Genomic DNA, 18081 nt, shown 5'->3' with positions numbered 1-18081 from the left:
AACCCATTTGGAAATCATTGGAGTTATACCTTGACTCCGTGACTTCCAATATGGCATCGGAAGGCACCCTAGATATCTAAGAAAACACCCTAACAAGATTGCTTTTCAGTGAATGTTTTCTCAATATCGTAAACAACCTTGTGTAAAAGAGTCACAGTGGACTTACCAGATTGGTAAACATGTTGGTCCACATGAAGAGGCATGTTGGCCAGATGAACATCACGAATGTGCTGATCGACAATGCGTTCTTAGCATTTCAGAAAAAAAGAGGTCAAACTGATAGGTCTGAAACTCTTTGCTTCTCTTCATCCGACGCACGACACACTTAAACTTTGCAGTAATATCCCGCCAAGATTTGGGAATACACTCTGTAGCAAAACTGCAAACAGTAATTTTTTTTTTCAAAACATGTTTGAAATAATCAAATTTCTCCTAAAGCAAAATAGGATGTGGGAGATTTGGAAGGAGCAAAGCTATTTAATGCCCACTCAATTGATTCTATAGTTATGATATTCCGCGCCGAACCTAGAGAATCGCAACTACAAGAAAAGACATCAGGTTCAACAGAAGATAAAATATCTGGGAAAGTGAATACTGAATAAACATTCCAAAACTTCCTCATCAGAGAAAGTGAAATCGCCATTTGGCAAACGAAGTTCGCACTCGGAAATCCTTAGATATTGCTAGGATTTTCTTCAACCGACTGACTTCACTCAAACTGGATACATTTGTACAACGGTTTTTCCAGCCGGATCATTAGGCACACCGGAGAGCTTTCTGATAGGCCTTGCGAGCCGACCTGAAAGCCTCCGAACCAGCCGAACGTCGTCTGTTCCAACTCTTTCTACATTGTTTACCTAAGTTTCGCCAGATCAGAGTTCCACCAAGGGATTCCTCTTGTGGTCTTCACAGGTCGTAGAGGACAAGCTTCTTCAAAAGCTTTCATGATGAAGGTCGTTGTAGTATCAACGGCATCATCTAAATCACTTAGAGTGTAAATGGATGGTGGGACCCATATAGCCGAGGCGGTAAACACACGGGTATTCAGCATGACCATGCTGAGGGTAACGGGTTCGATTCCCGGTCGGTCCAGGATCTTTTCGTAAAGGAAATTTCCTTGACTTCCTTGGGCATAGAGTATCTTCGTGCCTGCCACACGATATACGCATGCAAAAATGGTCATTGGCAGAGGAAGCTCTCAGTTAATAACTGTGGAAGTGCTCATAGAACAAAGCTGAGAAGCAGGCTTTGTCCCAATGAGGACGTTACGCCAAGAAGAGAGAGAGAGTAAATGGATGGTGAGTATACATGAAATTTGACCGCAATCAAATCGGTAATGAGATACCTGTTGGTTGACCAGGATACCTGAAACGCAAAGCTTGCGAAGTAGCACTTACCTAAATGTTCAAAAAAGACGCAGCGATGATCAGATAACACGATTCTTCATCTGACACATGCCAATTGATCAAGACTAATTCTGTTAGATCAAAGCGTTATGATTTCCTCTCTAGCAGATACCATGAAGGTTGGGCGGTTGCCTATGTTAATTATCCGAGATCTGTACTACTTCTTAGGTATTCCATCAAACTGAGATTCTCAAGTTAATGTATGAGCTGCCCTAGATGATATGGTGAGCATTAGCATCACTGTCAACAATTAGCGAAGATTTCCAACAGAAACATCAATTATGATAGCACATACATATCTGCTGGTTAGTTTAGAGATGAGTGTAACAACGATTGCGTTGTTGACAAGCACACAGACTCGCGTCATGACACGCGAGTTTGCTATTTCATTTTTACTGAAAGCAGCACACACGGGGTTCACAAGGTTCCCTAGATAGAAATTCCTCTTACGAAAGTAAGTTTCTTGGGCTAAGGCCGCTTGAGTTGTACACAAAGTTATACACTTGTACAGCACAACAAAAAACATCAGCAATAAAATCAGATCGGAATCGTTTGGAAAACGCCAAGGACGAGGATATACAGAATACACTATGTAAATCGCATAATGCAAAACCGTATAGGTGAAAATTTAAACGAATTAACAATATCTTCATAGTCCCGCCCTTATTTAGCCTCAAGTTTGAGACTAAAGAAGGGCAGCTGATTGTCTCGGAGAAACAGAAGGTACACTGCACCATTGCTCAGGTTAGCACAGTAACGGCAAAATACTGTGAATGTACTGATACTGTACAGGCTCCGTTAGCTGTAAGGTTTTTATTAGAGCACCCTAGCCATTCATTCCTAGGTACGGTAAGCATATAACCGCATCACATCATGAATTAGGGGTCACCTGTTAGTGGACTCTTAGCCAATTGAGACAATCGCTACCGACACTACACAGGTATCTTGGCTGATACATAAAAGGAGTTAATATTGATGATCAACTTCATACGGGCTCGAACAGCCGTGAAATTTCATTCTCGTTCTTTGCACATGGCGAGCCAAGGATCGGTATATTCGCCTCACTCCATTCATATTCACTCCTCTTTGCTGAAGCGAATCGAGAAAGATGCAGCAAACGGATTGTCGTGATCAAACACGCTACCCCCCCCATGTAGCTGCTGCTGTTTCTGGGGGTGGTGATGCCACCCGCCACCCCATGCAGCAGCGGCAGCAGCAGTGCTGCTTATAAAACAAAACAAAAAGCCGTTCGTTGCATCACTAATCGGTAATAAATTAATAACTTTTTCCACAAGCATCTAATTTTTTTACGGTCTTCGAAGGAAAGTTTCATAAATGATTTTTCTACAAGAAGCGTTGATTGATTTTAATTTAACGAGACAAGGGGCGACCTCTGGGAATTTTTATCTGAAAGTGTAACTTTTTCCATAGTAAATCCTATGTAAACTTTGAACCGCTTGCGCTAAATTATAGTTTCACCGATTGCGCTGAAATTTTGTACAGTTCATATGGGACCTAAATGGGATCGAAAAAGTCAACTGGAGCGAGAATTTGATGTTTGTCCCATACTAATACCCATGCGCCTGCCACATCGACTGCATGTGTCTGTCCTAAAAATCTTAATTATGAATTATGACCTAGTTAAGCTTTCTCGGTGATGATGTTGAGTTGCATAACAGCACAGTACATACATATCTACCTACTACAACTCGCTGTTTGGTTTTGGTTACATTCACGTTCACATCTGCCATTTAATCTACTTACAATAATGCGGCGTGTATTACCGCACTGCGCAGCTTACCGGTTGCGTTGAAAATCTTATAATTCATTGTTTTTGTTTCGACCATCCGTGTTCCTATATCTCACTTCCCTGAAACGAATATCTTACTTTGCGACGCGCTCTTCTGGCTCTGGAGAAGCAGCCCCAATCTCGCCGGGGCAGGTACTCGACACTCAAAATCAAATTTTGTTCCATTTCGCTACGCTTGTGCCATAGCCGTAAAATTATAACCAAAAACAGTTTTAAATTCAAACACGGTAGCCAACTTCAGCAAACCTAGTACCCAGCGAAAAAAAAAACGAGGTGCTAAAACTGAGTGTAATCTTCATCTTCGTTCGTCGTCGTCGTCGCGTTTCCGTCATTCATCTCCAAATTCAAGTCCCCAAGATCGCACTTGGTTGATCATTAACAATAACGAACCGCTACGCTCTGGTGTAGCCCGGCCTGGCTGGCTGCGCACATGAATGGGGAGGTCTGCTGGCCTTTCTATACATAGTGAAAATGGATGCTTGAGATTGCATAAAATGTCTTTTTGCCGTGCATGCTTCTCGGTCGTGCCATAGCACGGGTTTTCCTTTTGTTTTGAAGTATGGTGTTTTTCCTTTCACTGCTACACAGCCAGGGTAGCGCTTCTGCTGGTTACGCTCCCGCGTGATGATGTTACGCACCAGCTCTAAAAATACGGTTTCAAACATGGCCTACACCACGAGAGGCTATGTTTTGCTCAACATAGCCAGTAAAGCATTTTTGAGCTGTAGGAAATAGTTCACTGCTACTACTACTACCTACTGTAGAAACAAGTGTTGGAAACAATGACTTGACAATGATAGTATGATACTCATAAAAGGTTTGAAAATGAAAAGTAGTTCGATAACTAGTTACTACATTGTATATTGAATTCATACACCTTTTCATACGAATCAGTACAACTGCATCTGGTTAACCCATCTTGTCCAATGTTCTGATTGCTAGGGTCGCCAGCGTAGCACCGTCCTCCTGGAACACCGCCAAAAATCGTCCTTGGCACCCCTAGTACTTGCAAATCCTCTTGAAACATAGCTCAAGTCTCATGCCCTTAACCCTAAAATGGATACCTTCATGGCCTCAGTTTCGTCACCTCGCTGAGTGTGTTCCATTAAAGACGAGCTCTGAAAGGCGCCTGGGGTCCAATGGACCCCAGGTATCTCTTTTAGGGTTAAGGACCAACGGTCTTATTAGAATTGTGTACATGACGTCATATATTTATTTATTTATTTATTTATTTATTTATTTATTTATTTATTTATTTATTTATTTATTTATTTATTTATTTATTTATTTATTTATTGACGTCAATCAGAAGTAGTCCGTTTTGGTTACATTTTAAACCTAAGCTTATTATATATTGTTTTTACTTAAACTAATTTATATTACGATTTAACATAAATTGTTTTTTTCAGTTCTGTTTTTGTCATTGTAAAGTCTATGGTTTGGCAATGTTTATTGTATATAGACATAATTCGGTTTAAAGGGCCAAATTTTGCGTAATCATTATGATGATGGTTGGTGGAAAAAATGCTACGTTTCCGTAGTAGTCTAGAAGAAGCATAAAAGTTTAATTTTGATAAAAGTTCCATCGAGTCAATACGCTGCGAAACCATATCATTAACAAACGATAACATTGCAAATTCTCGGCGTTGCTTAAGTGTTTGAATATTAATGAGCATACATCGTGCTTTATAGGATGGGAGAGGCAACCTTGTCCAGCCTAGTTTGCGGAGTGCAAAAAGTAAAAACTGTTTTTGAATTGACTCTATACGGGTTTCATGTGTTACTGAAAACGGTGACCAAACTATACTACAGTATTCTAAAATTGAACACACATAGGCGATATATAACGTTTTTATAGTATATGGATCATAAAAATTATAACTAAACCGTTTAATAAAATCCAACATGTTGTTTGCTCTATTGATAATTGTATTATAGTGGTCTATGAATGTTAGTTTGGAATCTAAAAACACTCCTAAATCTCTTATTCTTGTACATCTTTCCACAGATTGATTTCCTAGAAAAATAGTCCTATTGTATGTACTACGTTTTCTGCTTAACTCTATAGAGTTGCATTTTTTTTTTACATTTGGTTGTAGTAGACTCTTGATGCACCAATCATAAAATATATTAATTTCATTTTGGAAAATGTTCACATCTTCATCGTTTAATATTTCTAAGTAGAGTTTCATGTTATCGGCATATATGAGGACTTTTACATGTTTAAGGATAAAGCCAATATCGTTAACGTACAAAATGAACAGTAAGGGGCCTAAATGAGATCCTTGAGGAACTCCTGTTGTAACGTGAATTGGTTTTGATTTTGCCCCTTTGAATTTAACAATTTGTTGTCTGCTAGTTAGATATGACTCTACCCATTTTAGAAGACTTCGTTCGAATCCTCTCTCTCTTCTTGGCGTAACGTCCTCACTGGGACAAAGCCTGCTTCTCAGCTTAGTGTTCAATGAGCACTTCCACAGTTTTTAACTGAGAGCTTCCTCTGCCAATGACCATTTTGCATGTGTATATCGTGTGGCAGGCATGAAGATACTCTATGCCCAAGGAAGTCAAGGAAATTTCCTTTACGAAAAGATCCTGGACCGAGCGGGAATCGAACCCGTCACCCTCAGCATGATCATGCTGAATACCCGTGCGTTTACCGCCTCGGCTATATGGGCCACGAATCCTATTTTTTCTAATTTGAACAGTAACATTGGTATATCAATGCGGTCAAATGCTTTACTGAAGTCTGTGTAGAGGGCTTCTACGCGTTTACCGTTATCCATTGCAGTTAAGAAAAAAAAATTACGAATTCGAGTAAGTTTGTACATGTTGAGCGTCCTTTGGAAAACCCATGTTGATTATTAGTTATTCTGTTCTTCACCATATGAAATAAAGTTTTATTAACTATTGCTTCGAAAACTTTGGAATGCAAGAGATAATAGCTATTCCACGATAATTACGTATGTCAGATTTCTTATCGCTTTTAAAAATAGGTACTAAGAAATAGCTTTTCCATGTTTTCGGAAATACACCAGATTGCAGCGCAATATGTCGCTAATAGCCAAAATAACGGGATGGTTAGTTCCGCTGATAGAGATTTTAAAAAGACACGTGGAATCCTGTCAGGACCTGCACTTTTAGAAACATCTAGACTTTTAAGTGTATCCATAATGTCTTGTACTTTAATTTGGGTCATTTGTATGTGTTTTGAAAATTCCGGAAGAAATAAAAAATATTCACGGTCCCGGTCCTCCTCCGAAAAAGTGGTGTAAACATCTTGAAAAAAAGTAGCAAAGAGATTGCAAATTATTTCGGAGTTGTCGCCAGATTTTTCATCAAGATGCATTTCCGATGGAAAGTTGTCTGATTTCAATTTTGTTTTTACATAATTAAAGAAGTTTTTTGGGCATGACTTTATTTCTCGTTCAGTTTTTGCATTGTAATCCTCAGATGCGATATCGATGGCGAGGTTTAATTGATCACAAATATTCAAATAGTTAGTCAAATATTCATTACTTTTATGTTTTTTGTACGCTTTATGGGCTTTTTGCTTACGATTCTTTAGATTTTTAATTTCATTGGTAAACCAGATGGGATGTTTTGAGCTACGGTGCCGTCTTCTTTTTATTACAGGTATTTCATCGTGTGTTATTTCAAATAGTATTTTGTAAAAAGTGTCAACGGCAGTTTCAACATTTTCTTCATTCCTCAAAATATGCTGCCAGTCTACTTGACTCATTTTTCTATTTATATTTTCGTAATTAGCTGATTGATAATCATGAACCTCTTCAAAATCACAATTTTCGGGTCTGTTGTGTTCATGGATGAATAAAGAATATTCAATTGCGGTATGATGAGATTCATTTTTCCATAAAGGTGTGAGTGATTCTACTACGCAAAAGTCTTCATCAGTGTTCGTCATTAAAAGATCCAAATAACAATTATTCTGGTTTTTCACATGGTTAATATAATTTAGACCCAAGCTTGCTGATGTATCACATATGAATTGCAAAGCTTCGTTTTCACCAACAATTGGAAGCAGGATACTCTCATTGTCAATATCTGGGAAGAAATCAATATCACGTTGATTGAAGTCACCATAAATGTGTATTTTAATTTCGGGAGGAAAAGTGCTAATGATATGTTGAGCAGTTTGATAAAACTTTTCAAATATGATTTTACGAGCATTTTCTGGGGGGAAGTACACAGAAACAAAAACATGTGTTTCGTCAGCTATGCGAACTTTAACCCATACATGCTCGAACTCTTTAAATTTTGTGATTTTTATAATATCTGCATTTAAGTCTGCTGATACAGCGACTAAGACACCGCCACCTGACTTCTTCTCAGATATTTGACAATCACGGTCATCTCTTAAAACATTGTAGTTGTTTGCAAATAGTTCTTCGCTCTTAATAGTTGCATCCCAACTGCTTTCCGTTCCCAGAATTATTGAGAAAGGACTTGTTAGAATTCTATTGTGGATCTCTTTAATCTTAGATGCACTTTTCATGCGATTGAAGTTTTGACAATATACTAAAATTTCTGTTTTCTTTTGTAGAAGTTGTGAACATATTCTTGGAAAATTTAAATTACTTGAAAAAGATACCTCCTCTTGTTCTTGAGATGTGCGATTTGTCTCATCTTCGTCATTTACTTCATTTGCGTTGAAAACTCGAGTTCCTTGTACACCCGCACGATTCACACGATGCGTTTGAAGTCGACGGGTACCCCGGTACCATCCAATTGGTTGAGTTAGTGGGAACGCAGCTTTGATGACAATGGATGTCCGAATAGGGATTTAAAGTTTCCCCCTTTCGAAATTCTATAACCGGATAGTTGGTTCCCAGTCAACCAGTGATCATATGAGATGCTGCATAAGATGTTAAAGTGGAGGCGATATGCGTACATTTTACATGCGATTAAATGGAGGCATGCACGCATATGGCCTCCACTTTATCATCGTATGCAACATCTTATACAATTACTGGTTGACTGGGTTGGCAGTCTGGAGGTTAATGTCGCGAATTAGTGGGACGTTCCGGGTGATGAAAGTTCAAAGTATCCCGTGAAAATTAATGCTTGGCCGCTGCGAGCAGTTCTCGATCAGGTGGAAGATAATTTTGCTTGGTATGATTCATAACACAGTTGCGGTGTTGAATTTCCTTTTGAACTACCTTTTTATGAACTACTTTTTTTTCGTTTATTTTGTCATTCTGATTTTGAAGTACACTATTAAGCTCGGCTTCTAAACTAGAGCATGACTCGATTGATGACGGTGAATTATGTTCAGTACTTATAGGGGCCATGTATCTAGCTGACCAAGCTTTTAATTCGTCCACAATATCAACAAACAGATTTGGGTTTGTGGACATTGAACTTGTGGCCGCCATATCCAATTGCAGTTGATTTATTTCGCATATGCTATTACTGCGTAGCTCCGTTGATAATTCAGTCGTTACGGATTGTAACGATTTTGTCATACACTCGTTGGATTTTAGTGTCGCTAGGTCAAGCACTGTTAGTGACATGATTTTTTATTGCTGATACGCTACCAGGTAGACTGCTGGCCTTGTTAATAGCAGACAGTTCATTCCTTATGGAGGACATTAAAATCTCAAGCCCTTCAAATGCTTCAGTAACCATGTTCTGTTTTTCTTGTTGTAAATTAAGTCGATGAACAACTTCCGTGTTTGTATAACCAAAGCGGTAAACGCGCGAATTTTGCCAAAGACCATGCTAAGAATGACAGGTTGCCGGGGCCCGTGGCGTAGTTGGTCACACGTTCGCTTCATATGCGGATGGTCATGGGTTTGATTCCCAGCCCCGGCAATTTTTCGTCAGTTGCTCTTCTCCCGAGAGCGACTGACACTGACCCTCTTCTGAGCCCCATGGCTCAAACGGACCCGGATATCTGGACATCGGCGAACTGCTACTCATAATAGACCCCCAATCGGACTGGAAAGAAACAACGGCCATCCATCATCATCCTTGTGCTCATCATTCTACTAGGTATAAAGTAGAAAAAATGAAAGCAGCAGAAAGGCAACCAGTTCGATAAAGTAGAATAGAATCTAGGCGCTGTACAAAATGTAAGTGCAGCTGTCAATTGAAATTGCTCACGTAGTGCCCCAGTGGACAATAGAGCTGTAAATTAGGTTAAGTGATTAAGAATAAAAAAAAAGGATGACAGGTTCGATTCCCGGTCGGCCCAGGAATTGTTTATGAAGGAAACTTCTTTGGGCATATAGTATCTTCGAGCCTACTACACAATATACAAATACAAAATGACTATTGGTTGACGAAGCTCTCATTTAATAACTATGGAAGAGCTTATAGAACATAAACAGAGCTTCGACTACCTGAAGAAACCTGGAAAATCGGAGAACGTCAGGAAATTTCTTACCATACCTAAGAGTCGCGAGAGTAAAGTTGTGTAACGTTGATATATTCTATTCAACATTTTTTGCAGTTTTTTGCAACATTTTTGATCTGTACCAACGAGGCCTTTGACCTTAAATTCATTAAATTCAGTTTTCAGAGTTAAATTACACAGCGCAACATTTTTTTGTCTCAAAAGCAAACATGTATGTCTCTGACAGATTTTGGGCCGCTGAATCCGAATCTGGGCTTAGATTTGCTCCAACACGCCACAATTCTGAGCTATACCTCAATTTATAGGGCAAAATATGTGATTTTGGGCTTTTCTGACTGCAAGCCATTAAGCAATGAAATTTTTTTAAGCTTTTAAAAGGTAAAGCGGTCAATTAACATCTAAATTAGCGACTCATGCAAAATATTTCGTTTTACCAAATCAAATTTGAGAGATTTAAGCATTTTATGTTAGTATGTAAACTTGCATGCAACTTTTGGAGGGTGACTTGTATGGGAAATATCATTTTTAATATTAATCGCTTAAAACTATCAAATTCGATTTGGTATAACGAAATATTTTGCATGAGTTGTTAATTTAGATGTTAATTGACCAATAAACCTTTCGATTGCTTAAAAAAAATATTTCCATGCTAAATGGCTTGCAATCAAAAAAGCCCAAAATCGCACATTTTGCCCTATAAAGTGAGGTATAGCTCAAAATTGTAACGTGCTGGAGAAAATCTGAGCTCGGATTCGGATTCAGCAACCCAAAATCTGTTGCTCTTGAGACAGTGTGAGTGTGTGCTCTTGAGACGAGTGTGAGTAGCTATTACAATTCGCTCCCGTGTTGCTGATCGGAAAGCAACAATGAGAGGAAAACCAAAACAGAGAAAATAAAAAAGCTAAATATCGCTATCATAAAAACCTGTCGAAAAATTGCAGCCCTGATTAGGGCTAATAATATCCTTTGACATAAATAAGTTAATTGATATATTTATTACAATATCGCCCAAACCTTCGCGACCCACCATAAATCAGCTCGCGACCCACTAGTGGGCCGCGACCCATAATTTGTCAAACGCTGCTGTAGAGTAAAGCTACATTTAAGCCCCGAGACCTGACAGCAATCAAGCTGATCACAAGGTTGTGCCTTTGCCCAGGGCTCAACCCCACAGACTTCTCTCAATACAAAATTTTCAATATTAGTATTGATCGTAGACTTTGGCCAGATCCAATACTAGACAATGTAATTATTTCCGAGACAACTACCTATGCACTAGTTATGATCTATCTCTACTAGACCTCTCCCTCCCTTATAACTGAAGTTAGACATTCCACAATTTATGTTTTTTTCTTCCAATTGCTAATATAACAAACTAAAACAACTTGTTTTCCATTACAATATGTAGTCAATTTATTCGTTCATTATTCTGTTCCATATACATATACTTATGTGTTGCAAAAAAAAAAAAATAGACTTATGACTAATCATTCAATGCTGAGTAATACGGTTCCTCGCGCGTATAGCTCAACCTGTTTATCGGTTGAATCTCTTCTGTTGTCGCAAACGATAGACATCGTTAACCGGTGGCGCAGGAAGGGCAGTTTCTTCGTCACTATCGTCTCCACCGGGTGCCATTCGGCGCCGCTTCAGTCCGCCCTCGCCCGAGTAGGTGCTGTCATCCACAATCCAGTGCACCGCCTTGGCCAGGTCAAATAATTTGATGCTATTGCCGTTCTCGCCGGCAATCGGAGTGGGGGCAACGTCCGGAAGAACTATACGACTGAATAGGTCCTGCAGCTTGTCTACGGAGACGAACGGACCGTGGAAGCAGATTGGCGGTGGGAGCATTGAGCAGAGGGCTGCCAGGGCCGGAGGTTGCGGGAAGGCACCACCGTCCAACGGGTGTTCTCCTGGGTAGGCATTCGGCTTCGGCTTGTATGGAATCATTTGTGCAAAGTCCGGACGTGGAATTTTGTGTGGCTGCTCCGGAGCTTCGACTGGAGCTGCGTGTTTCGTGGAGATTGGGTTCAGAATCCCGTCGGTTTCAGTGTAACCGATGGATTTAAGTTCCGCCGATGAACATGGGTAGAGATTGAGGAACTTGTAGCGATCGACCAGTTGGGCTGTTTCCTTGCCTTCGAATTCTTTGAGTTTTTCCAAGACAGCACTTCTTCGGCGTTCAACTTTCACGATACTGGACAAATCGCCTATGTTTGACTCAAATTCCAAGAACCGGTTCCACACTTCTACCGATAGCTGAGGTGTTAACCCGCCGGATGATAGAACTCGTTCAAACAGGACTCTGGTGTTGTTATCTTCGTTTAAGTGCGAGAGATAATCGATATAACACATGACGTATTCAGGACTTCCGCCGAATCTTTTGAGCCCCAACTCGAATATACGGAATGCAATGTCCTTGTCCTTGGTGCAGTAATACTCCATAAGCGCCGCAGCAACGAAGACATGATAAGTGGATCGGACATCTTCGCGGGCTTTCTTGAAGATGGCTCTAGCTGAAATGATTCCTTCGGCACGCCGGGCAAACTTCATGTATTGAATGTAGGCTAAGGTCGGATCGATATCCGAAATTGAAAGGAATTTATTGTACATTTGATGTACTTTTTCGTACTTCAGTCTTCCTTCCTCGAAATCAGCATATGCGAAATATAGAAGCGCGTTCCGACTTAGGACACTGTTGATAGCCCTTTCCAAAATGTTGGCAGCTTCATCCGCAAACACTTTTGCAGCGTTCAAATCGCCCTTGTCTATGAGCTGTTTCGAACTTTGATCCAGATACTGTGCAGCTTGATGCCAAACTGCCGGATGATGAGTCAGAACCAGCAAGCACTGCTCAGTGGCAAACATCACTCGGCGAGTTACCAACGCAGTGTCCTCACTTCTCAAGGGATTTGATTTTTCAAAATTAATATACTTCTTCCACAGTTCCACCTGTTTCAACTCCTCTTTCGTCCCCGTAGGTGGTACTGCTGGCAAATTTCGATTCAGTCCCTTCGTTACTATTTCCAGCTCTTTCGCAACTCGGCGAGCATTCATATAATCTCGTGACCTCTCCAAACTCATCTTTTCCGAAATAATTGGATTTATGTTCTGCTCGAAAGCAATATATTCCTTCCACAAGTGTTCTATACCGATAATCGGCGTAATTACCGCTTTCTGATAAACTTTACGCACCGCTGTTATCTTCTGATTTTCCGCATAGCTCCCAATCGCCTCTACACTCTTCAAAAACGAAATATAATCCTGCCAAATCGAGTACGAGTGCAAATCCATACCAATCTTCTCCAGCGCAAAATCGTACGCCTGAGCCAGTTTTTCCTTGTGCGTACTCAACCCGGCCTTCGTCTCCTTCACGTAGGTCAGATACAACTTCCACAAGTCGATGTTCAATATTTTCACCAAACACCGCTGGAAGAGCTTCTCCACCCGCTCATAGTTCCGGTACTTCATCTCCTGCTCGATGTAAATCTTCCAGTAACGAGCCGTGGTCGGGAAAACGCTAACCAGCGACTCGTACAGCGTACGCACCTCATTAATGTGCCGGCTTTGGCCCTCCCGGATCATCACCGACCATGATTCCACATCGAACGGGCGAACCTCCACCGTTTGCTGGGCCCGCACCAGCCGCTCGTGCCCCCACTCGATGTCGAACTTTAGCTGATCTTTCCATTGTGCCATCTCACTCCAGCTTGATTTTTCCACTGAAACGACAATTGACACTGATTAATCTTTCACTTCTCACTAAAATGGTTCGATTTGCACCGGTATTTCAACTAGAATTTACCTTTTTTCCGAAGTCAAATAAAAAATTTGATCCGGCGTAAGCACTCCTCTGACAACTTGTCTAATTTTGACACGAATTTCTGACACAACACACGCCTTTGACGTTCAGGGGACAAGGTAGCTACAACGGAAGGTAGCCATTTTGCTTTCGAAGTTTTATGAAAGTGTGTGCGCGATACGCTGGCAGCGTTTGCTTCACGAACGTAAACAGAACGATCGAGAGATAACAAAAAGGTGGATGTGTGTTGGTAGAGCACTTGCGGTGTGGAGATTGGAAGTAACGCCCGTAACACCACCAACGTTGTGTTTGGTCGGCGCCGCCGTCGTCGGTGTCGGTGGTGACGACGGTGATATGGATGTTGCATCTAGTGAGAGATGTTGCAGCATTGCACTGCACAGTGATACGAGCGTGTGAAATCGTGCGACAAAAACCTGAATAGTATTATGTACTGAATTATTGTCTTGTATACTCAACGAAAAAAACTAGCGAAATTCATCGAAATATCTTACGAAAATTTGCTATAACTAATTCTTATGGATGACATAAGAAAACCTTATAAAAATTGATCGTGCTTGCTATGACAAATTTCATAAGATAGACTTATTAAAAGAACAAAAAAATCCTAATCCACACGGCTACCGACGCTTGAGAATACCATGTTGCTAAACATGAATAAAAGCCAAGCTGTGAGACGATTTTACGTCATAGAGTGACCTTATGAAATTCATCCGAATCATTATGAATTATTTAAAGGCCGTTTCATAAGTTGGGCCTTATGGAAGACTTAAGGTTGTTTGGCTGAGTGTATATATTAGGGGGAAGGCGGGACAGTATGCACACCCGGGGCAGAATGGCCACCCTCAAATATTTTCTTATAGATATAGGGCATGTGTGCCATCAGTAATCTCAGTAATCAGTAATTGTTTTTTTTTATGGGTGCTGCTCGCTTCTACCTAAAATACAAAAATTAGATGACACATTCTACCGTGACGTTACAACGTTTTGACGCATTCGTAGTCAGATTTTCCTCTATAACTCATGAAAACGAGCGTAAACCGCAAAATATTTTTTGATATTCGGATTCCTTGTAAAATTTCTGATATATTTGACCTATTGAACATTTAGTTTTCATTATAAAAACGTGTTCAAAATGCGTATTTGTAGCGTGACGTTACAACGCGCTGGAATCCGACCCTTTCTAACGCGCTACCCACATCTCAAAAAATCTGCTCGGATTTTTATGATATTCTGAATTTTTTTTCCACCATTGAAATTTATTGGTTTGTTCTTCAATTCAATGGAATAAAACATTTAAATTTCGGATTTGTTTTTGAATAATCGACTTTTACATTTCGTGACGTTACAACGCATATCATATTTAGATTCCTTGTAAAATTTCCGATAGGTTTGACCTATTTAACATTTAATTTTCATTGGAAAATCTTGTTTAAAATGCGTATTTGTAGCGTGAAGTTACAACGCGCTAGAATTCGACCCCCTCTACCGCGCAACCAACATCTTGAAAAATTTGCTCGGATTTTTATTTTAAACTGAAAATTTCTCCCACCATTGAAATTTATTGGTTTGTTCTTCAATGCAGTGAAATAAAACATATACATTTCGGATTCGTTTTTGGATAATCGACTTTTACATTTCGTGAGGTTACAACGCCCGTTCAGTTTCAAACAGGGTTCTGCTCGCGTTGTAACGTCACGAAAATGCACATCATTTTTGAATCAGAATAATCAGACAAAATTGTCCGAATTTGTGAATATATTCTTGCTTTATTTTTACTGCTCCAAGAGCAACTTTATTCTATTAAAAATCCGTTTTGTGATAAATGGCTCGGAGGGCCAAGTTATTGCTATCAGCAGTATGAAAACTCCTTCATGAAGGTTAATGGTACCCATCTTCGGCCTAGTACCACCCATATTCATCTAATATTGTTTCAAAGACTAAACCGTTGATATTCATTACTTCACACCGCCAGATATTTAGATTTTGCAGCATAAAACTAATCACGCCGTCGAATTAAACATTGTTTCAATAATTTATGCAATGTCATTGATTCAATTAACCCGTAAACACCCGGGACGATCTACTTTTGGTAGAAATGCAATATCTTCTTTGTTTTAAAACATTTTACCCCGGATTTTTTTTATAGTCAAGGGGAATAGTTGTGCTAAGAAATGCATGGTACCTCCCCCCTTTGCACCCTCCCCCCTTTTGCGAGGAGCCGAAAATACGTGGCTTTTTTTTGTATTTTTTATAAATTCTGCATGTTTTTGCTCAAATTTCATCGTTTTGCTAATCATCAATAGTTTTCACTGATCCTAGACATGCAATGTGTTACTACCCATCTTAGTTTGTTGAAGTTTTGATCCCAGAGCTATTCTAAGGCCTCCAAAATACTCCGAAGTTTGTGACACAAATGTAACATTCTCAACCAAATTTTATGCACGATGATTGATCACAGAACACAGTCTACGGTACTCAAAAAGCCTCAAAGCACCCCTAGAAAATTCACGGTACATGACTTGGGTGATCTAGGTCATCCAAACTACTCTGGAATTCATTTTATTAAGATCTGAAACATCTACCATCGTTTGTGTTCACTCTGTTCAAGAAATTTAGTCACGTTGATGTCCATTAGACCTCACTATGCTATCAGCAACTTGATATTGTGGTAGTTGGACATTCCGTGAAATACAAATGGTCTCCAATACACTTTGAAGTTTGGGTTGTGATATCTACATACTGTATCATGCTTTAGTTATGAAAAATATTCGTGGAATGTAGTCTATACTGATGATGGAACCTCAGTGCAGATCTATAATGCTTTTGGTACACTCATGGGATATTCTAGGCTTTCCAAACTATTCTGGAGTTAGGAACTTCAAGGCCTACAGGCTCTACTCTTGTTTTTCTTCACTCTAACGTCATAATTCTTTCACGATTGTGTCTGTTGCACCTTATTATATTACGAGTATCTCTATTTGTTGTTATTTGGGTGTCTGCTGCCATACAAATGGACCCAATGTATTTTGAAGTACAGTCTGAACTCGCTCGTTGAGCCACAACCTCCACCCAACCAACGAATTCGATTCGCTAGTTGGGTGAAGTGACATCAGCACAAGGGGCGTGCGCATTGTTTTTTTTTTAATCATGTTTAGTTTGGAAGTGTAAAGTAAAATGTTTTTAGAGACAAATAGACCTAATTCTGACAAAAAAATCCATCCTATATATGTCAGAGTCATAATTACTTAGAGAGTTAGTGTCTTTGGCAAAGTTGTTTGATAAGTCAAAAACTTTCATCTGATTTACTATTTGATGTGAGATTCAGACACACTGGGCGACGTTTATTAAAAGTTTACAATAGTTTAGTAGAATTTTCCAAAAAGTTTTCAACAAATTTTGATTAGTTGAGCAACTATTTTTTGGCAAAATCTTTGGGCACATTATAAGAAGTTACAACATGTTGAATATTTTTTGAATAAATACGAAGTGCATTATTTTTCAAAATTTCAACTACCACTAGTCAGTTAGAAACATGAACCAAACAGCCTTTAAACTGAAAATTCTTGACAAGATAAACAACTTTTCCAAAGACATCAACATTCTAAAAGTCTAAAGTTTAAGTAATTAGAGTCCCGAGATATATGAGTTTCAATTTCGTAGGTGTTACGTCTGTTTGTCGGTGATTCATGTTATATCAAAAATAGATGTAACACTGACGTAATATCCATCCCATATATTTCAAGATCTAACTATTTAGACAGTTGGTGTCCTCGACAAAATTGTTTGGCTGGTCAAGAACTTTCAATTGATGGGTCGTATGATTAGGAGGCGCTAGAGGGCATACACATTATTAGTTTTACTTATCTTAGGATCGTGATTAATTGGAAAGATGGTTGCTTCATTAAAGTTGTTTGGTAGATCACTAGACTTTCAGTTTAATAGCCGCATGGCAAAATCTCACATCTATTGGTAAATAAACTGCAAGTCCTTTACTTACCAAACAACGTTACCGAAGAAATCGTATTTTTATGTAAAAGGGATCCTGAGATGTATGAAATTTAAAATTTGTAAGTTCTCTAGCGCCGCCTGTTGGTGGAACTTTAAATCAATCTGTCCATCAACTGTAAGTCTTTGACCAACTCAATAACTTTGTAGTTTCGTCAGTGTTTCGCCTGTTGGCCACTCATATCACAGAAATTTTCGGTTTGAGTGGTATTAGATGACGATTAAAAGTTTTTACATTATTGCAGTACAATTACATCGTAGATTTTGGCCAAACACCATCTCCCCCGTTCTTCGAAAATCTACGTAGTTTATTAGCCGGCAATGGTACGCAATTTATAAACGATATCTCGAAAAAGAGCTCATACACAACGAGAACGAAACTGTTTTGAATATAGAACTACGTTTGTCCAATTCAGAAGCCGTCCAAGCCAGAAAGATGTGGTCTTTTCCACAGAACTTTTTTTCGTGACGTTACAACGCAAACTTCAACCAGGTGAAACTCAGACTTCCGTGAACCGATTTTCTTTTTTTTTTAGCTCATTTGAAAGATCTTTTCGAGTACAAAGAGCATACAAAAATTCATATTTGTAACGTTTTCCGTATTTGAATAAAATTTAAAAATGTTGATTTTTCGTGACGTTACAACGCAATAAAAACC

General features: G+C 39.3%; 2 protein-coding genes across 4 annotated transcripts in view; one reads left to right on the top strand and one right to left on the bottom strand.

Annotated features, from left to right (window-relative positions):
- LOC109422772 (uncharacterized) overlaps nucleotides 1–18081 on the top strand; it is a 141298-nt gene that overhangs the window by 92738 nt on the left and 30479 nt on the right. The window lies entirely within an intron of this gene.
- LOC109422773 (protein suppressor of forked) lies at nucleotides 11004–13545 on the bottom strand. Its single transcript, XM_019697652.3, has 2 exons — nucleotides 13401–13545; nucleotides 11004–13317 (listed from the first exon to the last, which is right to left on the bottom strand). The coding sequence occupies exon 2, from the start codon at nucleotides 13292–13294 to the stop codon at nucleotides 11132–11134; it is 2163 nt and encodes a 720-aa protein (XP_019553197.1). The 5' UTR covers nucleotides 13295–13317; nucleotides 13401–13545; the 3' UTR covers nucleotides 11004–11131.

This window comes from Aedes albopictus, chromosome 1 (genome assembly GCF_035046485.1).
Source record: "Aedes albopictus strain Foshan chromosome 1, AalbF5, whole genome shotgun sequence".
In the NCBI taxonomy this organism is placed as follows: domain Eukaryota; kingdom Metazoa; phylum Arthropoda; class Insecta; order Diptera; family Culicidae; genus Aedes; species Aedes albopictus.
Note: the sequence above shows the minus strand (reverse complement) of the source record. Positions and strands in the feature narration are given on the sequence as shown.

Excerpts from the sequence above, each read along its gene's own strand:
- LOC109422773 (XM_019697652.3), bottom strand. The coding sequence starts at position 13,294 with ATGGCACAATGGAAAGATCAGCTAAAGTTCGACATCGAGTGGGGGCAC.